The sequence below is a fragment of the Sturnus vulgaris genome, chromosome 21, assembly GCF_052056855.1.
Source record: "Sturnus vulgaris isolate bStuVul1 chromosome 21, bStuVul1.hap1, whole genome shotgun sequence".
Classification (NCBI taxonomy): domain Eukaryota; kingdom Metazoa; phylum Chordata; class Aves; order Passeriformes; family Sturnidae; genus Sturnus; species Sturnus vulgaris.
This window is the reverse complement of record NC_142263.1, coordinates 6,293,664-6,315,539: the sequence shown is the minus strand read 5'-3', so window position 1 is coordinate 6,315,539 and position 21,876 is coordinate 6,293,664. Positions and strand designations below refer to the sequence as shown.

Genomic DNA, 21,876 nt, shown 5'->3' with positions numbered 1-21,876 from the left:
TGGGTGCCTGCAGCCCCACCTTCCCGGGGAGGAGGTGCTGACAGCTGGACACAAAATCCAACCCTGCAGACTGGGGGCAGCTCAAGGCTGGGCATTGACTGATCTGGGCCTGCTCCCAGATGTGCTGCTGGGACTGCAGGGCTTTCAAAAGATGTTTCCAGCCTGTTTGGAGCCCTGTGTGCTCTGAGCACTGAAAAATCAAAACACAAACCTATTTTTTTGTTCCCTTTGACAATAACTTGCTTAGCTGTCGTGCATTAATTTCTCTTAGGGTGTTGCAGAAGAGGGAAAGGTTCTGTGTGCTGTGAGGAGAGCAGGGTTTCACTGTTCTGCAGCTCATATGTTATAAGAAATGGGTGGTCTTTATTTCAGTCTTCTCTAGGCCACACTTAACTTCATTTATCTCTTTTATACCCTCCCTCAGCCATTTCTTTTCCAAACCGAAGATTTTTTTATACAGAAGCAGTTCCACATCTCAGACCATCTGCTTGTGCTTTAATTCTAATTTTTCTGTAGCTTTAGATAAGGGAGGGCACAGATTTGGACAAGATTTTCTTGCTGTCTCTTGGGAATGCTGTTGCAGTGATGGTTTTCCTTTCAGATTCAGCCCAAATCTCACTTTCCAAAGGTGGTTGCTGCAGCAGGATCTACCTTTATATCCACCAGATGGAAAGTCAGCATTAGCATTTATTTCCTTCAGCAAAAAGAATCGCTGAAAAAAATAGGCTCAGCAGGCAAAGAAATAATTCACTTCAGAATATAAATGGATATAAAGGATTTTGACATGTCTGCAAACATCTCCATGTCTATGGCTTTGCATTCATAGCAGTCACAGAGCTCTCAGAATATGCAATAAATATCCCTTGCTTTGCACTAGTGAAGCACATGCAGGACACATCAGAGTTTGAAGCTCTGATGTCTTAAAAATGGTACAAAAAAGCAGGAGGGAGGAATTTCTATCCCACTTCACCTGTGGAAACTGGCACATAAACTCAGTAAGGCCACAGAGATGATACTACAGACACATCAGGAATGAAACCAGACTTTCTGGAATTGTAATCCAGCACTCTTGGACCCGAGGTTCTGAGTGTATTTTTCAATGAACTCTGTATAGTGCTGGTTTTGATGTTGCATGAAGGCTTTTCCGGGGAGCTGCACAAACACCCAGATCTCTGATGTTTTGAGCTCCACTGGTGAAAGCCAGCAGGATGTGTGGATGTCAAGGCCAACACCTTCCCCAAGAGAAATGCTCTCTGGAATCCTCTTGCTGCTGTCACCAGTTCTTTACCATAAGAATTTAATTACTATGTTAATCAGGAGCCAGACCAGATTCCAGAAGCAACATATTGGGTGTGAATTCCAGGGGTTTCCACAGACATGAGTTGGATGTTTGTAGAGCTGTGGTCAGATTCTCAGTGAGGCTCAGTACTTGCTGGAGCTGAGGTATTTTAAATGCCAGGCAGGCACAGAGCTCTTACCAGCCTCCTCTCCTGACCTGGGGAATATTACAGAAGCACCATGTTCTGGATCAATGTCCATGCAGGGAGATTTTAGGCATAAATAGAGCCTGATAATCGATGTTGCAGGATGCGTGCAGTTAATGGTAATAGAAAATTAATGTTAGCACCTGTGGGCTTCTGTTAGGTGAATAATATTCTCCTAGGGAAAATTACAGACCCCCTAAATCCTTCAGAAGTGTGGAGTCAGCGAGTACTACTGAAATACTCTGTTGCATTTCAAGTAAGTCAATAAGATCATTAGCTTCAAAAGCAGTATTCAGGTGGTGTTCTCTGTTTAGCTGAATGTTTTTCTATTGTGTGCTGTCTTCCATAGCACAGTTAAGGAAAAATAGAAAATCCTTACAGCTGGGACAGCGTTTCACTTGTGGCTTGCAGGCCCCTTGGTAGTTCCCTGTGGCTGAAACGAAGAGTTTTTTATCTTTGCTCTGAAAAATAATAAGTTTTCCCCAGATCTGTGGTCTCATCCCTGACCCCAGATCATTGAGGCTCCCTCTTGGTTATAAATTAGGACTTAAATGGTGTTCATCACTTCTCCCATGGATGCAGCAGGACAGAGAAGGGGTTAGCCCAGACCCTAAGGTTTTCCATAAACTTTTCTGTACTTGTGAGGATTTTGGGAACTCCTAAACAGAGAAGGAAGAAGGAGGAAGGCCTGAGTTAAATGGCAGAGGTTTGGGGTATCCTTGAACACCAGGCAATTCTACCCACACATGGAGTGCAGTCATTCCTATGAAAGGCACTGCTTGGCTTGTCACTATTCATGTTGTGAAATTGACTTTTTAGATAAAAAACGAGGCAAAAGGCAGACTAGCTCATAGACTGGCAGCCTGTCACAGGCTGGGCTTTCTCACTGTGCTTTCAGTACAATGGGCTTGGTTTCATCTTAATTTCTCCTCACTGTCCAGGAGCACCAGGGGGCTTGTCCAGCTTTTTCCTGGTTTATTCTTTGTTTACGCAGACTGGCTCATTTCTGGTAGAAATCTGAATTATTTTGTCTTTACAATCCACTTTATTCCAGATCTCCTAAAACCATATTCATATTTTTTGTTACAAATACTAACTTCTCACCAGGGAAGTGGTGGAATCACCACCCCTGGAAGCATTCAAACAACGAGTCAACGCAGCGCTTGGTGGTAGAGTTTGGTGGTACTTGGTTGGAAATTGGACTTGGAAGTCTTTTCCAGCCTTAGTGATTCCACAGAAGGGCATTTTTAGTGGGGTCCATGATCTCAGAAGTCTTTTCAAGCCTTAGTGATTCCACAGAAGGGCACCTTTAGTGCAGGTGGGCATCTCCTTGCCGCCCCAGCAGTCTCACATCCGTGTCCCCTGTCTCCTAGGTCCCGCATCCGCCGGGAGCTGTTCATCGAGGAGATCCAAGCCGGGAGCCAGAGCCAGGCCGGCTCGAGCGACTCCCCTTCGGCCAGGAGCAGCAGGGCGGCCCACAGCTCCGAGGGGGACAGCTGCGACGGCGTGGACGCCGAGGGCCCTCCCGACGGGAAGCCGAGCGGCCCGGAGGCGGACGAGTTGAGCAGCGCGGCCGCCAAGTCTCAGGGAGGGCCCGCCGAGCCGGCTCTCGAGGCGGGGGAAGAGGCACTGCGAGGCGCCAGGCCCTCGGAGAGAGCGGAGCCCGAGGGCCTGGAGGACACCGACGACGAGGGCCGGCTCAGAGCGCCGCGCCAGAGCTCCCCGCCGGCACCGCCGCGCCCGGGAGACGCAACGGAGACACTGCCAAACTCTGCCACGGAAGGGGATGCCTCTACCTCAGCTGCCTCCACCTCAGTCCTTACGGGGGAGAGCTCCTACAAGTCAAAAGAAAGTTCAGAGAAAATCTCCAGTGTGCCAAGTACGAGCTCGACGCCGGCCGCAGGCTCGCAGAAAGCCAACTCTCTGCAGAGCTTGTTCGGCTTCTCGGAGGCGGCGAGCTCCAGGAACACGCGAGACAGCTCCCTGAGGAAAAAGAAAGCGGCCAACTTGAACAACATCATCCACCGCTTGGAGAAGGCCGCCAGTCGGGAGGAGGCCGTGGAGTGGGAGTTTTGAGATTAAACTGGCCCAACTCGGGAGAGCTGGGAAGTCAAACTGGACCTCTACTGGTTTTATTGTGTTCGCACTTAACCGCCCTGCGGGCCACAGGGCAAAAACGCCATAGGCCAAGGTGCATATAGAAATCAAAAAAAAAAGAAAAAAAAAAACAAAAAAAAAAGAAAAAAAAAAAAGGAGCGTTAAGCCCAATTTATGTTTGTGTTTTCGAGGAAGAAAACTGAAATGTGTAGTCAAGCTTTTTTGTACCCTGAAGTGTTTTTATTATTGCCCTAAGTGATTTCCACAATTTCTGGAATAACTCATACAGCTTTGCCTTGTGCCCTCCTCTTTGGTGTGGGGCTTTAAAAAAATGAAAAACAGGAAAAAAAAAAAACTAAAAAAAAAAATCTTAAAAAAAAAATCAAACCCACATATTAAAAGGGGGCTTTTTATCTGCCATCTAATGGCTACAGAGCGATAATACACTATTATCTTCTTAAACCAGGAAAAAAGGGGAGATTTTTCAAGAAAAAGAAAAAAAAAGAAAGTTTTTTGTAGCTGTTCAGTTGCCACTAAGAGATTGCACAGTCAACCGACTCTAAACACACTAGTTTGGATTCCTACATATTTTCAAGAAAAGAAAAGAATCTTGTTGTTTGAAACTTTGAATTAAAAAAAAACACATTTACTCCACATATTTTTTAACAAAACAAAAAAAAGTCACATCAGGAAAATATCTTAATTTGTGGTAGCTGACTTAGTGTTTTCTTGTAAGTGAAATAGAATATTGACACGTAGTGCACATTGTTTCATAGCTTTAACTGATTCTGGTCTTTTGCAGCCCAGAATTTGTTTAATACACTCCATTTTAGGCCAAATCAGGACAAAAAAAAAAAATCTGAATCTAGGTATTTTATAATCTGCTTTTTAACCTCTAACCACAGAGCACGCTGATCAGACCTCATATCTGGGAGGTTTAGGAGACAACTTAGAAGCAGCATGTACTTGATCATTTCACTTGGTTTGTAGTGTACAGGATTTCCTTTCAGCAAAGCCAGATCGCTCCAAAAAACGTTGGCCAGTAACATTTCAGCCTGCTCTTGGGGGCCTAGCCCGTATCCCGACCATTCAGCTCACCTGGAATCCTTGGCAATGCAGTTCACGTGTCCGATTGCTGTCACACACCACTAAGAGGGACTGGAGCTGCCGCAGACCCAGCCCTTTTCCTGCTGTTGGTGGCCATTTACTGACTCTCTTCCCACCACGAGCACTGATTTTAAATACGTTTTAGTTGTGGGAAGCTCCTTTTTTTTTTTGCGTGGATAAAGAGTACATGGCAATGACCAGACGGGCTCTTACCGGGGTGGAAGCAGCCCAAGCTCGAAACCAAAACCTTCGTGCTCTCGAATCCCAGTCCGGCCCGTTCTGCCCTGCAGAAATGCAGCCTTTCCCCATTATTTTATGCACAGGTTAGGGCTGATCAAAGTACAAATCCAATTCTAACTTGTCTCTAACTCCTCCTGTTGTCTATATGTATATGCGTGAGCATAGAGGTGTGTGGAAGGATGTGTGTGCGTGGGTGTGTGCGTGCAATTTTATACGTCTGTGTATTTTCTTACGTACTTGTGCACACATAGAGTGCATTACTGCCACCTTTTTTCAATAAGCTGTTTTATCAGTTATGGCTTCTACAAGTTTGCTAATTTAGACTCCTTTATTGCCATATCTTTAAAACTAACAATAGATGATTTCGGAATATATATATATATATAAATATATATATATATAATTTTTTTTTGCTTATTTATAGGTGCTGTATTTTATTATCTGATTGTTAGGAAGGGATGAAAGGGGGCAAATATTCTTTAGAGGGATAGACTGCCGGCAGTATTGGGTATAATTTACAAGATGTAGTTGTCATACTGTATATTATTGATTGAAGACTTTTTTGACCGTATTGTGTATCATTGAACTTTTGTCTTAGGTCAGCATCTTTTTGATGACACTTTAATGGTGCATTCATTACTTCTTAAGTTTAATTAATATTACTTTTCTGATTTTGGGGGAGGGAGGGATGGGGGAGAGGAGTTCCGACTTTAAAGGTATGTTCCCAATATTACACCTCAGTGTGCTTGTATTAATTCATTAGTAGGATTTTTGACTGTAAGATGTGAAACCACATTTCTTGCATGATGTTTTAGAACTTATGTATTTCATTTACAGTCTCTTAACATGCGACAGCAGCACTTAGCTCAAGTTTTCACAAATTTAAGAATCAGTACACTAAAATCCATCCTTCTCATGACTAAGGAAAGAAGGCTCTAGGAGGCTGAAAGGCAGGGATTTATTTCTGATTTTCACTGCTATAGCTGTTTCAGGATTCCTCCTTGGGTAACTGGGGACTCGTGATGAAACTAAAGCTGAGGAGCAGAGAGAGAGCAGCTGCCCCTTTCTGTGATGAGCTGAGGGACAATTGGCAGTGACAGACACCAGGGTGTGGTGGGAGCACTCCTGACTTCCCACCAGGAGTGTGGCCAGTGCGTGGGAAGGGGGTGAAGCCAAGGGTGACCTCTCTGTACCTGCCCAGTGTCCTGCTCTGACTTCCAAAGCACAGCTCCGTGGATAAACGTCCTGGTAGGAGTTCACATACCTTAGTACAAGTCACGACGAGCTGCATCTCCAGCCAAGAGCAAAACTTCTGCCCAGGAGATGCAGATATTTTCTTAGGTTCTTTAATTATTTTTTTTTTTTTTCTTTGTTGTTGTTTGGTTCAGGTTGGGTTTTTTTAATTAATTCTAGGCAATACACTTGCCAGTCTGTTCCTACTGTCCTTGTCTGCTGATTTGAGACCCAGGTGCTGGATGCAGTCAAGTGGTTACTCTCGGCTTTCTCCATAGTGAGGGGTTTTTTTTCTGTTGGATGATTTTATTTGTTTTTTTTTTTTAAGTTAATATTCCCCAAACTATTCTTGTGCCTGTGTCTATCTGATTGCATTCCATGATGCTTACTGAGAGCTCTGGCTGCACTGTACGGCAGCAGAACTGTATTCACAGGTCGCACGCAAATGCAGCACTTAAGGTCAATCTCTCTTCTTAATAAGCAATACGTAAGTGCCTTGAAACATATCTTCTTTTTTTTTTTTTTTTTTCCTGTTTATTTTTGGTTTGCTTTTCAGGTTTCCACTAGTTCTTTAGGATTCTTTAGTGTCCGCCCAGTTTTTAATGCTGTAATGATTTTTTAAAAGCATATCTGTAGCTTGCCCTAGAGGAAATCTTTCTTTCATAACACTAACTGTTAATTCTAAGCTCCATTATTCCATTTGAGTCATGTAATTTTGCTGGATAAAGACAGCGTTCAGAAGTCAGAAGTCACTCCATCCTGCCAAGCGTTGTCATTGGGATCTATTATAAAATTAATCAAATAAAATGCTGTCAGTATTTCCTATATTTTTGGCACTTTATTAATGGCTTAGCTCCTTTTGCTGTTTCATATTTAATGATCTGTGTTGAATGTGGATTAGCCTGCTGAGATGCTGTTGGGGTGATCCCCTGCCCGGAGTCCCTTTGGGTCCCTTGGTGCCCCCTGGTTCGAGGGCAGGGGCCGAGGAGCACCCTCAGACCTGGAGCTCAGAGATGCTCCCGGGCTTTGTCCTGGTGTTTAGCCAAGGTTACAGCTGCTTTTCTGTTCAGTGGAAAGTAGGATGGATTAGTTGAACTACTGCTGAGGTTCTCGGGTTGGACATGAGTTACCTGCTGGTGTTTCTGGCCAAGGCCCCCCAGTTTAGAGGCTGAACTTACACTGCAGGGTGTGAGCAATAGTTGGGATCAATTTGGAACTCACCCTTGGGAGGAAAATGTGCTTTGGAATACCTTTTTTTTTTTTTTTTTTTTTTTTAACTTAATTCAAAGGATAAAAAGTTGAAGGACAAGAAATGCCAAAGAGCAGCATGGTGGCTGTCATCCCTTGGGTGCTGATTCCAGGGAAGGGAATGTGTGAAAGGTGTGACATGGGGCTCATCTCACAGGGCAGCAGAGCCCTCGTTGCTGACATTTCTTTTCCTGATGGATAAAAGCACAGGCAGTTTTCAGGAAATCCATCATGCCAGAGTCTGTTTTTCCTGAGGTTCTTTGAAAGCATTTTATTTTCTCTCTCTGTTTCCAGTTCCATGCTCTTACCAACGCTGTGCATGAAGGGCCAGGGCTGTTTTAATAGAAATACGTTTATATTGCAGTTAAATTGTTGGTTTTTCTCTCTGGATGATTAGGGAAGGAAAAAAAAAAGTGCAGTGCTTTGTTTGCTAAAAGCCAGGAAAGAGTATCCCGTGGCAGAAGGGTCATGCAGTGGGATTGTCGATACACTTCCATTTTTCAGGATACAGATTTCAGACAAAAGCATTGCAGATGTTTATTGACAGAAATGCATTTAATTGCAGTTGCTTTTGATGCCATAAAATTTGACCATTTTATTTATTCATCAGTGAAATGCCTATAAATAGAGCCACCCTTTAAAGGAACCCATATCAGTGCACTCTGCCCATATCATGAATTAGTGAGTCCTTAGGTAATAAACTCCTTGCTGTAATAGGAAAGATCTATATTACAGTTAAAAAGAAAAAAGTATGTGCCTTTCTCATTAGCTAAAAGATCTCTGCATTATTTTTATGTAACTTGTTGATATGGGATTGGTGTAGAGCAATCATGAACACCATGACCATGAACACCACAGAATTCTATGCAATATTTTCCAATCCAATTACTTAAAAGTCACTATTTTTCAGTCCTTTAACAGGAGAAATAGTAAGTTGGAGAAGTTAATCATTCTGATGGTAATTCAAACTGCAAAGCTGATAAATTGACATAAAATAGGATTGAGTGACACGTGACAAATTAATGTGATAAAATAAGGAAAATGCTAACAGTGGTTGCAGTCCCTACAAGCACAGCTGCCATCAGAAGTCTGTCATCTCCCATTTTAAAATTAATAATTTCCAGTGTTCTTAAAGCTTTTATGAATAAGAATGGCCCTGGCAAAAACGGGGCAGGTAATAAAGAGGGAAAAAAAATCACATTTTGACCATATAGAAATTATGAGAATACACAAAAAAAGTAATTGGGTTTGGACGCTTTGCACTTGGATCCAAAATGTTTTATTTCAGTTGAAATGCCGCAGTAATCTGTGCCTTTAGCAGGGTTGTGAGAGATCAGTAGCTTGGCAGTTTGTTACAGACTGAAAGTGGAGTGGTGACATTTTTAACCTGCACATGGAGGGCACTATTTTTGCTTCATTTGTGTCTCTTCCTACAAAGGAGTTTCTGAAATTCTCTGCTTTCCTCTTCACCCAGTGGATGTTCTCTGTCTCAGCCACCGACTGTGGCCGAGCTCCTCTGGGAGACTCAGAAGCAAGAGGAGAAGGAGGAAAGTTGGTTCTTAGGTGGGGACTGGATTTAACATTCCCTAAAACCAAGTCAGGCCTTTCCCAGGAGTGTGTAGCAGTTTTGGCCCTAGAGTGACCAGCTGGTTTTAGCCTTTTATCCCTAAATTTAACTCACATGGATAAAACATTGGCAAAGCAGGACTGGGTTGATTCCTATGTTGTTCTGCCTTCCCCTTTCTGCTCTGTGAACATCAGAATTTTCTTTGTGTTGCATATACAATCAACTTTTCTGAGAATTTAAAAATTCTATACAAAGGAAAGACCTTCCCCTCCCTGCCCCAGCAGTTTAAAGTCTGGTTTTAAATTGCAAGGAGAATCACTGGCAAGGGAAGCACAAGATCTGAATTTCTTTTCTGATATAACCTTTGTAGTTCAAAAGGGGTGTAGCAGTCCCCGTCTCCTTCACATAGATTTGAGCTCTAAAATGTAGAGATATAATTTCACCAATTTCTTCTTTCCTCCCCATCTCTTCTATAGGATATATTGACTATGCCATATATAGTTAATAATGGACTTTATAGCAAGAAAAGCTCTTTATGCCATGCCTAGGGATGGATTTGTCCTACATGACCAGGTCGTGGACTATACCCTACCCTATTAATATGCAAGGATAAAATGGTTTTATGCTCTGAACATGAAATGTATCCTTTTGGAGAAGATTAGCATTAGGCCTGTGCACTTATGTTTTGAGAAAGCCTTAAAAACAGGTGTGTAAGTGGTGCCATCTCTGTCCTCAGGGATGATTTTCCCCCCAGCCAAGTGGTACTGTGGCATATTTAATAGCAGTTATTAGTTATAAGGTCATTATTCCAGCTGAAGAAAGTCATTCATTGAACTTCATTAGTGAGCCCCTCACCAGCATCCTCTGTACAATTCAGGACCTGCTTTTCCCAACACCTGGGCATCCATATCCATCCCAAAATTCTTGGCTCTCTGTGAAATTTGTGGTTCTACAACCCTTGTGAATGGAAAAAAAACCGATGGGATTCCTGGCCTTGATTGTCATTGTTCTTCACAAACATCTTCTGGCACTAAAGTGCATTAAAAGGAAATGCCTCCTTTTAAAAAACTAATAAGATTATTGTATTTTTTTCCTTGTCCAGCTCTTCTGTAAAAGGTCAATTCTGCCAGTTTCAAGCTTGCTTTACTCAGAGTGGTGTTGGGAGATTTTAGCCACAGTTCTGTAGATTTCCTATTATTAAAACTGTTGGTTTCATCACATCAGATCAGTTTCTTTGGACTTTGAACCAGCTGAGTGCAGAGAGCAACTGAATCCTTAACCACAAAAAAAACAGTGCAGGACCAGTGCAGCAAAGTGAACATCCCTGTGAGGTGGTGTCTTTGGCTTTCTGTTTGAATTCCAGAGATATTTGTAATACATGGTACAATCTTCATCCAAAGTTCTTTGGAAATGGAGAGTCATGCCCGGAATTTCCTGCTGTTGTGGTGCCACACCTGATTTTTGCACAGTTCCTGTGTAATTCCTGGTAGTGTCACAACAGCACAGCCTCTCTCTTGACAGCAAGAACAAGAGTTGTGTTCTCTTGAGTCCATGTGGGTAATTAATATGCAATTTTGGGAGTTGTTAAATGGGTCTCTGTGCATCATTCCAGGATGGAAAAGCCCCTCTGTGTATTTAGCATTTGTGTGCTTGGTCTTAATGGTGCAGCAGTATTGCTGCAGCCAAATTTGTGAAATCATTTGGGATGTAGGTGAGCGAGGGCTTAAAACCAATATGTATTTTAATGGGCAGAGGATGCCATTCCCCACTTGTCAGCTGCATTCCCTGCTGTAAAGAGGGGATTAGCCACTGAAGAGACCAGGCTGCTGGAGATGCCTGGGTTTAACTAATGAGGATGGGGAAGATCATGCTCAGAATACATAAAAATTATCCCAAGGGTCTGAGATGTGCAAGAGCCAAGGAACTGTAAAGGAGGTTTGGCTTCCTGCAGGAAGTTCCTATCCCAGATATTTGCACATGTCTGGTGGTCTCTCCTTTATCAATGTACAGTGGACAGTAAAGACATATTTAAAACAATCACAAAACCAGCTAATTAAGTAAATTCGAGCCAAGTATGGAATTAAAGCAAGCAGCTCAGCCTTGCACTCCCTTAGCTGAAAATTCAAGTATTTGTAGGAATGAGGTGGAAATTTTCTGTTAGGCAGCTCCTCTTGGAAGGCGAGTGTCTGTGCTTTCAAGAGAATAAATAAAACTTGGCACTTGACTTGCTCTGAAGTACAATCTTGTCTCCAAATAACTAGGAAAAATATTTTTGCAATCAGTCTTTCAATCAGACTTCCCTGGCTTTTATTAGCTTGTGTTGGACCCTTTGTGCTGTTTTGATGTGTTATTTATATGTGGGTAAGTTATTACTAGCTTTAAAAGTGTTTCCAAAGTATCTGGTTACCTCTGGATGCTGGTGCAGGTGATACAGGGAGTACTTGAGCATCTGGTTTGGGAAGCAGGAGCGTGGGGAATAAGCAAGGTCACATCTGCATTGTACTTTTCCTTTTCCTTGATCAGGGCTTCCATTTCCTTCTCACTTTCTCTAGAGAGATGGAGTTCATGGGTCATTCCTTTTTTTCTGTGGGAGAAAGATTTTAGTCGAGCTTGAAATGATTTTATTTTCACTCCATAGGCATATCATCAAAATCCTGTATGTTGCCACATTTCCCATTAAGTCTTTAGTGAAATTTACTCTTTCACTTTCTCTACTTGGAAAGCTATGTGCCTTATTTCCTAATCTCTTCGTGGAGAATAATCTAAAGCACAGTGGTCTGGCTTGCAGCATTCCCAGCCGCTTTTCCTTTTTTTTTTTTTTTTTTTTAGAGTGGGGAGCAAACACTGCTGGAGCATCCCAGTGTCCCAGCACTGGCTCCCAGCCCTGTGTGAGGAGTTTTTGTGCAATAGAAACTCTGGGTCCGTGTCTGGGGTGGGGGTTCCTGTCCCACAGCCAGCCAGGACAAGCTCTGCTTCAGGAGAATTCACATTCCTGGGGGGGGGAAGGAAAATCCCTCATCCCTGTGGGTTTGTTCCAGCAGTTGTGGGCAGGACTCGGCCATCACCCAGCCTGGTGCTCGTCGGGCTCAGCCTCGCAGGTCTGGGGTGTGCGAGAACCCCCCGGTGCCCCTCAGCCGTGGCAGCTCCTCGGTGCCATCAGTCACAGCTGCTGTCCCCAGGGCCATCCCAGGGCCCTGCTGCCTCTGCCTGCTCTGGGGCACTGTCCAGTCATTCCAGTCAGGATTTGGTTTTTGTGCAGAACAGGCTCCCCCCAGCCCTCCCCGAGCTCGCTCTCTCTGCAGCATCAGAAGGTGAAACACACAGAGGTGGTTTGTGATTAGGACAACAATCTAATATTTTACTATTTATGAGATTAATTTTTAACAATTTCTTCTTTTTTTGTCGAGGTTTGTTGGTTTTTTTTTTCTTGGATGTAAACACAACAGGAATATTTACATATCATTAGTTTGGGTTGGAAGGGAACTTAAAGCTCATCCTGTTCCAACCCCCTGCCGTGGGCAGGGACATCTTCCACTAGACCAGGTTGCTGTCCCCCAAATGGATGTTGGAGAAAGCTTGGGAAATCCTAGAGATGGAGCAGGTGGTGTTGGCTTTTAGTATCCATATCATTGTGCCCCTGTTGTGTTTTCTAGAGCAATCTTTTTCTTTTTTTTTTTTAAGAAAAAAAAAGTATTTTATCTAAATGCCTAATAAATAATATTATTTAAATAGTTTTTAAAATAATTTAGGACTGAGAATAAGAAGCCTCAGTTGTGAGAGAAGAGACTTAAAATATACAGAGAGAGAAAATACCCTGAGCCTCCTAGAGCCTCTACTGAGAATTTGCTAAAGATGCAGAGCCCCTGGTCAGAGCACATTGCAATTAACTCACAAGTGTTCATTTAAAATGAGAGACTGGTTTCCTGTGATGTTCATCTTTGTTGGCATATGTTTGACTTTCTGAATTCAGAGCTAATTTCCTTCTCATTCAAAATTCGGTCGAGGAAAAAAAAAAATTTTAAATGGCAAAAAATAATAATTCACCTTGTGCAGCAGCAACTTTTCCTGGTGTGAGCTCTGGAAATCCACGTTGTGCATTTTCTGTGGCACAGAGGGGTGGTTCAGCTTTGCTGCCGGCTCGAGGTGTGTTCACACAGGCTTTTCCCTGGCGAGGTGGCCCTGGGGAGCAGCAGAAAAACCAGACTGCAGCCCCCAACCCCAGCGTGTCCCAGGGGCAGGGGCCAGGAGCCAGTGCCAGCTCCCCCCTGGCATGGGCAGAGGGGAAGGTGCTGGCACTGCAGGGCACAGCAGCACCACTCCTGTGGCTTGGGAAGCAAATTTGCACTTTGCCTTTCGAGGGTGTCCCACTAAAAAAAAAAACAAAAAAAACCCAAAAACATCTGGTGAATTTCCCACGTCAGGTTCATTTTCCTTCTGGTGTAGTCCAAAAGGAAAGTGAAAATCAGAGTTAAAAACGCCCTAGTGTAAGTGTTGGATCAGCTCTGCCAAACAAAAGGTTGTTCCTCTCGGAATACTCTATGCATTTCTGTGGTGAAAAGCGTTTTCTCCCATTCCTTGCTGGAAATGCTGTGAGAATGTCACACGTACGAATTTGGACGTCGATCCCAAAGCAGATGGAGGCTGGGGAGGGGGGGATGTTCTTTTTTTTTTCTTCTTTTCTTTTTTTTTTTTTTTTTAAATTGTTTCCCTCATGTCCCTTTTCATTTTTATTTTTTTTTTAATTAAAAAATTAACTCTTTGCATTTGTGCAATAACTACTTGCCATGAGAATGGGCAGACCTTGGAAATGCCCCGACTACTAACACAGCACAAGATGAACTCGAACAGAAAGTGGTGTACTTTTTCCTGAGAACTTTTTTTTTTTTTTTTAATAATAAGCTCAGTTTTTACCCCAGTGTATTGTGGTGTCTTACATTTTTAGCAGTATTTTATATTTTTTCTGTAACGCACTAAGTCTTAGATGTTTTTAGAGCTTGTTTGTTATATTCACAATCACGGATTTTAAAAAAGAAAAAAGAAAAAAAAAAAAAAGATCCTCACAAAGACCCAATTGACCAAAAAAAAAAAAAAAGTGTCATTTTTTTTGTACAAGTAGCTTTGAGAAGCCCACATTGTGTTGCTGTGACTCATCTTTTGTAACATTTTATTTCTTGGTATTTGTTTAAACATAAAAAGTAAGAGTTTATCTGGCTGGCAGTGCAGGGCAGCGCTCCCTCGTCAGCAGACGGCATTGTTTCTGTCTTTGTTTGGTTTAGCCATAAAATGTTTGTTCTCAGCACTGTACAACGGTCCCTATATGATATGGAGAAGCAATATCACTGTATGAAACTCACACGATGTATTATTATTATTATTCACTAGCACCCTAGGTGTGATAATTGAAGTAAATATCTTTTATACAAACACAATTCCGCGTGGGCTGTCTTTTATTGAGGTGAGACCTGAGTCCAAGCAGCAAACATTTACATTGTGCTTCTGGTTCTGGTGATGCCCAGAGGGATCACAGGGATGGTTTGGTGGGATTTGTGTTTGGCCAGGGGAGGAAAATTTACTTTTTGTGTATCAGTTCCTATGGGGAGTGTGTGTGTGTTTCCAATACTTTAAATATTGAACTGTTAGATGTCCAAAATGCTCAGTGAAATCCAAGTGTGGCCATTCCTGCAGCAGTCAGTGTGAAGTGGGCACCCAGCTTCACAGACAGAAAATACATATTTGAGGTCTGAGACCACCAAGGGGGATTGTTTTGAGCACCACAGCAAAGTATCAAATAATTAAAAAGGAAAAATAAGTCAGTTACCTGAGGTTGGAAATGCTTTAGATTCAAAAATGAAAATGTCAAAAAATTTTCCAGATATTTGGTTCACTGTTTATTTTTGCATATCCTTTATAGGAAAATTAATTCCTCATTTAATGCCTTATGGGATGTTCCTATAAATACTCTCAGGATTTACAGAGTGAGGAGTTTGGAAGTAGTGGAAGAAATAATTTTTGGATGCTCTGGGTGTCAGGTAGAGGATGTGTGTGTGTGTCTGTGCTTACCTGGGTGCTCTGTTTTCCCTGGTGTGTTTATGTCTGTTTTTTTATGAATTGAAGGTTATTTTGGGGGACCTACTTTGATTTCCACCATCTCCTGCAACACATCCCTGACATTTTTCTCCTACCAGGCTGTCGTGTTCCCCCTCCAGGAGTTTCCTGTGGAATGGGAGTTTTGGAGGGCCAGGATGGATATTTGCAGAGCAGGGCTGGGATTTCCCACCCCAGTGAGGGTGGCACTTTGTCCAGCTCCATGTTGTGTCTTTGCCATCTTTAGTTCTGCAGGCATGGGGGAATTCTCCTCAAAATGTATTAAAAATGCTGCTTGAATGCCTTCATTTCATGACAAATGTTCATTTTCTGGTTTTGAAGCATCTGTGGCAGGTTGTTCCACAGAATGGAAAGGTTTATGGTTTAACACTTTTTTTTTCTCCTTCTCTTTTAATAACTAGTCCAACTGTTGATTGCTATAAATGGTATTATTGTGTATAATCCTAATTTTTTTAAACTTGATGCTAAACAGCTAGGCTTTTAAAATGCTATGCCTCAGGTAGGTTAATTTGTGTATTTGTAACCTGCACTTTTCTTCAGGTGGTATCAGCATGAAACTCCTAAAATGCCACACGTGGTCATAAAGCAAAGGGTGTGTGGAACTTGAGAAAGCACTGACCTGGAGAAGGTTCACAGTAGCTCAGAATTTTGCTTCTTGGGATAAAGCCAGGCTGTTCTCTCAAGCCTGAATCTCAAAAAGTTAATTTTGGGAAGTTAGGAAGGCAACCCAAACCACAAGGAAGCATCTGAGAGGTCAGGAGCAGACATTTATGGTCTTCTATGGAGATAGTTGGATCTTCTAGATTTATGGGGGCAGCCCTTCAAAAGGATGTCAACATTCTCTCTTTTTGGAAGAAGTGTAAGCTGTGTGTTCCCAGAGACCTTTACTGGTTTGAACTGGGACATCACTGCGAGTTCCTGCTGGGACAGAGCTGCTGCTGGGGCTGGCTGGGTGAGGTTTGCCCAGGAAATGTTACAGGGGTTTGCTGGATTGGTGGGAAAAGTCCTTGGGAGCAGGAGTCAGTTCACACCTCAGTGCCAAGGTCCTGGCTGTGCTCCTGCTCCACCATCAGTCAGAGCCAGTTTGATTTCAGTGGGAAAAGGAATATTTTTTCACATGGCATCATGTTCCCACCAGGTGGGAAGCTGTGAGTGGCTGACCTGGTGCTCTTGAGCCCAATTTCTTTCCATTTGGAAATGCTGTCATTTTCTTCCCAGTATTTGTGTTCTAGTGGAAGTGGTGAAGGAATTGTGTACTTGCCAACAGAGGGCTTCAGAAAACATGATTTGATTACAGCAGAGCATTTTATTTTCTTTTTGCTTCAAGCTATGGGAAACTGATAAGAAAATTCAAACTGTTTGCTTGAACTCTTCCAAGTTACCCATGTAATTATCTTAGTACCCTTGGAAATAATCCCTTCTTGTATGAAATCTCTCTCCTTACAGGGTGAATTTATTAAGCAGTACTGGGTTTCTTTGCTGGGGGCTGTTTATTTTGGAGTGGCTGGGCCAGGAGGAAGGGAAAGGAGAAATCCTTCAAACCTTCCCTTCCCAGCAGGCCCTCAATATGAAAAGAAAGGGAGAAAAGCAGAGGAGGCAGAAGAAATCTTGCCTGCACCTCTTCTGGCAGCAACTGGCAGAGAAACCCAGAGAGGTGGGAGGGAGCCCCAGAGAGTCATGGAATGGTTTGGGTTGGAAGGGACTTTAAAGGACACCTTCCACTGTCCCAGGCTGCTCCAAGCCCCATCCAGCCTGGCCTGGGACACTGCCAGGGATCCAGGGGCAGCCACAGCTTCCCTGGGCACCCTGTGCCAGGACCTCCCCACCCTCATCATTAAAAAAATTTCTTCCTTAGAACTCACCTGAATCAGCCCTCCTTTGTTTGGAAACCATCACCCCTTGTCCTGTCTTGCTGCAGTTTGGTGGCTCCTTCTCTCATCTCCAGGGCCATTTTCCAAGCTGGTCCTGAGGGCACTGAGGCTCAGAGAAGGGTTCTGGTATTTTGGAATGAGTGTGGCAGCTGGGCTGAGAGGGCTTTTCCCTGTGCTCCCAAGCCTTTGTCACTCGGGCAGTTGAAGTCTCAGATGTTGCTCTCAGGGTGTTGGGCATCACCTGCTCTCTACCTGTCTCTGTTTTCTCTTGTCTCTTTGGCAGCACTTGAAAGTAAAACTGAGTTGGGCTGTTCTTGCTGCCTTCCCTGGTGCCAATCCAAGCCCTTGCTGTCTGGGGCTGCTCATCTTCTGTGTCATCCCTGAAAGACCTCACTGATGGTCTTAATGTCTACTCTTACAAGTCTGTATCTGCAGAGAAATCTCATCTCTGCACTCCTGGAGCTTTTCCAGGCCTGATATTTGCTTGTGGAGACCAGGGAGATTGTGCTAGAACTTACAGCCGGCTTTCAGAGGTTTCATCATTCCTTTCTTTCCATCCTCTCCCTGCTTTTCCTGCCCTTTCAGAAGCCCTGCAGAGGGTCTGATCAGAGAATGCCCTCATAGCAGGTAAGATGGACCAGGTCAGCCCAGAAGCAGCATTGCAGGCTCAGATGATTCCCAGATTAATAATCCAGGCATTCTGGCTACCCAGGGGCTCTTGGAGGTCTTGACTGACCTTTCCTCCCTCCCTGGAGATATCTACAAAGTTGCTTTAAAATGTCCCAAGAGCCCAGATCTTTTGTGTTTCTGTTGTATTGGTGAGATCTCTGGAGCACTTGATCTTCACTATCTTTATTGACTCTGGGGACATTTTTGGAACAGTACAGTCCTTTTGAATAACACTGATTTTTCATTGCCTCATGGGAGGTGAGCTGCACCTCAGCAGATGGCTCAGCTGGGCTTTTGCACTACAACCTGCTCTTCAGCCTTTACCTCTGAGCAGATTTGCACCTCAGAGTCCACAGACAGGGCTCTGCTGACTTGTAGAATGAAATATTCAGTCACTCCCTGCCTCCTTGTCCTGTTTCTCAGCCTGCTGACAGCTCCCAGCAGTGGTGGCTCCAAGGAAAAGGCTTTGCATGAAGTTGAAGCAGATTGAGTGACTCCCACCCACTCTGGGCCAGGCAGAAATGTTGTCCCTCACCATGAAAAGGTCAAGGCAGAACTGGAACCATCGAGCTGTACAATGGTGAAAGGCCTTTGACAACCTTCCTGCTGTGGGAAGGGTTTTGGCTCAGATCTTTCTGCCTTGGCATCTTCACAGACCAGAAGAGAAGACAGAGAAAATCTTCTTGTGCATCCAGGGTTGGATGTGCAGAGTTTGGACCGTGTGCTCCTCATCCCTCCAGCTACAAAGCACAGGGTCAAGGTCGAGTCATCTCCCCTTGCTTCTCCTGGAAGGGGAGCAGGACTTTGGGCAATAACAGCCTTTTCCAGACTTCCTCAAAAAGCTAAATGCCAAGTGTTTCAAGAGCCTGAAATTGGGCCTGAGTTTATGTGTAAACCTTGGGAGCTCTGGCATCGGGCAGAGCCAGAGGTAAGACTTTGTTGGCTTGAAAAGGCTCCTGGAGAGGGATGCCAAGAAGTCTTGGCACTTTTTTTCTTCATGGAGAAGAACAATAATTTCAACTTGGATGTAACTGTCCAGTCATGAACTGGAGTGGCCCAACATAGGGAAAGGTGAAAGAGCTGGAAAAATCAAAGGGTCCGTGGCAGACTCAGTTTCCTGCTTCTTTCTTTGGCTTCTGCTCCTCGCCCTGGCACTCTCAGACACCCCTGTTTGTGTTGAGTGAGTCTCCAGCTTTGAGCCTGCGTGCCAAGGCACTCCAAGGTTTACTTATCATACCATCATCTTCCTTCCAGTCAATAAAATAGACTTCAAACCTTTGAAGTAGTGGCTTTCAGTGCACTTCAGTTGACTTTTCAAAGAGAGTGTGCCACATCGCTTCTCAGCTTGTTTTCTTTTTTTTTTTAAACAGTTATGTGAATTCAGGGAGGCCAGACAGTAAATGGAGGGAGATTAAAAAGTTGCACGAGGTAAATGAGGGTGTGAACTTGCAGAGCATCAGCTAATTTGCCATAACTGCCCATGTGTGTGCTCCTAGCCCAATCCTTTCAGCTACACCACTCACCTCTCATTTCCTCAGGGCTCTGAGGATCCACATGAGCAGTTCCCCCAGCCCCATGGATGTGTAGCAAGTTGCAGCCTATCTCACCCCAAGGTGATTTCTTCATCTGTCTGTATCCTCAGTAATCAAACCACCATCTTATGGAAAGATTGCCTCTCATTTATTTATGTCTGGCCTTATAACTTCAAACTAAGTTGCTAGTATGTCTTAATTTTCTCCATCTGTGAAAACAGATGCTGTTTATTTTGGATGATTTGCCAAGGGAGCCCAGTTGCTGGGGCTTGTTGCAGGAGTCAGAGTTGCTGCTGCTCAGTGGCAGCCCTGGGCTCGGGGGCACTCCCAGTGAGCCCCTGCATCTGCCAGGCTCTGCTCCCCACCAGCCTGGGGCTGGGGCTCCAGGACTGCCTTCTTCAATAATCACTTCAGGCATTTATCCTGCAGCTTTGGAATGGCAAGAGACTGACAGGGCTGTTCACAACCAAAGAAGTGTGAGACTCGTGTCAATCTTTTATTCTCAGTTTGGGTTTTGTTTCTTCACTGCGTGAGGCACCTTTGTGTCCCACCACGGCCTGTCCATACAGATCCTTGGTGTTATTTCCAGAAACATTCATCCCATGGCTGTGTCATCCATGGCTGTGCCCCTTGGGCACACAGAATTCCCAGAAGAGGCATTTCTTTAGAGCATTTTCTTGGAGCAGAGGCTCTTTCTGAGTATTCATTCAGTGTTTGGCAAGATATCATAGAATTACTCAATGGTTTGGGTTGGAAGGGAACCTTTAACATCACCATGGGCAGGGACAGCTTCCACTGGACCAGGCTGCTCAGAGCCCCATCCAGCCTGGCCTTGAGCACTCCCAGGGATGGGAATAGTCCACTCTCAGCTTCTGATTTTCTGTGCATCAGACAAGGGGGAACCAGCTCTGTCTGTGCCAGGGTGGCACTGGAGCTTCTGCCAGTGTGGGGCTGCCCAGTGCCTGCACTTCTGCCCTTTCCTTCATCAGGCCATGGCCATGTCAGGCCTGGCTTTTTAAAAGCCAGAGCTGGCAGAGTTTGAGGCTAAAGACACGTGGTTTAAAACCCACTTTTCCCACTTTCACCTTCTTTCTCCCGTTCCCTTCTGCAGCTCTTCTCTCCCCAGCCTTTGAGGTGTTTGCACATCTGAGGGGTCAGAGCCAGGGCTCTGCAGCTCAGGGAAGACAAAAGCAGATTCCCAAAGCCTGAGCTCCCTGCCTGCCTGGCAGAGCCCTGCTCCTGCTGCTGCAGGTGAAGAGTCACTGGCACACAAGGGACGAGCTCGAGGGTGGCCACGGCCCCTGTGAAAGGAGAAAGTTATGATTAAAAAAAAAACACCAAAAACCATCTGTGGGGAGTGACACTGACAGGGAGATGAGAGGGAAGCTCTGTGTGTTTGGCTGCTGTCAGTGTCAGACAGGGTTCCAGCCTTTGCTGCTTTCATGGATGGTTTGTAGGGGACTGGCCAAGTGAAACCTAAGGGAAGGAAGGATGCAGATTCCTTTAAAACTGAGAGCTCTGTTTCTTTGGTGACCCTTTCTTCTTTTAAATTAAAAAACTCAGTCCATGTAACTCAGAAGCCAAAAAGATCATTTAAGAGAGAGATGCAAGGCCTGGGTCTCCTTCTGCAAGCTCCAAAGTTCAGCTCTGCAGGGGATTTTTGGGCAGGGTAGGAGGCCAGGGAACACGTCCTGCCCAGGTAACCCCCCTGTGTGAACCCTGGACAGGATGCTCAGCAGTGCTTTGTGCAGAACTGGGGCCCCCAGCCCATGTTTGGCCAGCAAAGCTTCCCAATTAGATTTTAATGCAATTTAAAAAGACAGCCAATTGAATAATTAACCGTAGGGAAGAGGTTTTCTTTTTTCCAAACCTTGTTGATGCAAATATTTTGCATCAGGCCACCCATGTTTTGGAGCAGGCAGGGATTCCCCATTCCTGGAGAAATACTGACCTCCAGTGGGATGTGCCTTTAGCACAACTACTGCTCCATCCTGAGTCTTTTACTGGGGGCTCTAAAATGTAAATATGCAGAGGAGGAAAAAATAAATCCGTATGTTGTGTTCAAAGCATGTGCCACTTCTCCTTCCCTGCAGTGAGGCTTGGTCCTTCTGAATAACATGGGAAGAGGAATGGCTCTAAACTGAAAGTTTATCCAATCTAAGTTTAGATTGGAAATTGGGCAGGAATTGTTCCTGTGAGGGTGGGCAGGGCTGGCACAGGGTGCCCAGAGCAGCTGTGGCTGCCCCTGGATCCCTGGCAGTGCCCAAGGCCAGGCTGGACAGGGTTTAGAGTAACCTGGGCTGGTGGAAGGTGTCCCTGCCATGGCAGGGGGTGGAATGGGATGGGCTTTAAGTTCCTTCCCAACCCAAACAACTCTGTGATTCTATTACAGAACACAGTAATTGTCTTTCTTATTGTTGAGGTTGAAAAAGACATTTAGGATCATCATTACCCCATCACTGCCAAGCCCACCACAAACCCTGTCCCCAAGTGCCATACCTACCAAAAAAAAAGGGGGAATTAGCACCAGCACAGACCCTGGTTCCTGGGAAAGCAGTGTCACTTCGGGCATCACTTCATCCATCACTGCTGCTCTCAGTCCAGCCCTGTGGCCAGAGCATCACTCCCTGTGCAAGGACCTCCCTCCACAGCTGGTGTCAGGGTGTGGGGAGCATTTCCCAGCCTGGCAAGAGTGGGAGAGCTGGAATTGAGCAGTTGCACCC

General features: G+C 44.5%; 1 protein-coding gene across 6 annotated transcripts in view; it reads left to right on the top strand.

The window, feature by feature from the left end:
- CUX1 (cut like homeobox 1) overlaps positions 1-21,876 on the top strand; it is a 266,427-nt gene that overhangs the window by 232,651 nt on the left and 11,900 nt on the right. For 3 of the 6 annotated variants that reach the window (XM_088177067.1, XM_088177066.1, XM_014876437.2), the window contains one exon: positions 2,858-3,713. The exons of 1 other annotated variant lie outside the window; for it this stretch is intronic. In XM_088177067.1, the coding sequence (XP_088033193.1) occupies positions 2,858-3,560 (703 nt within the window). In that variant the 3' untranslated portion in view covers positions 3,561-3,713. Of the gene's footprint in view, positions 1-2,857; positions 3,714-21,876 lie in introns of those variants that run through there. 2 more of the 6 variants (XM_088177068.1, XM_088177065.1) reach the window with 1 other exon arrangement.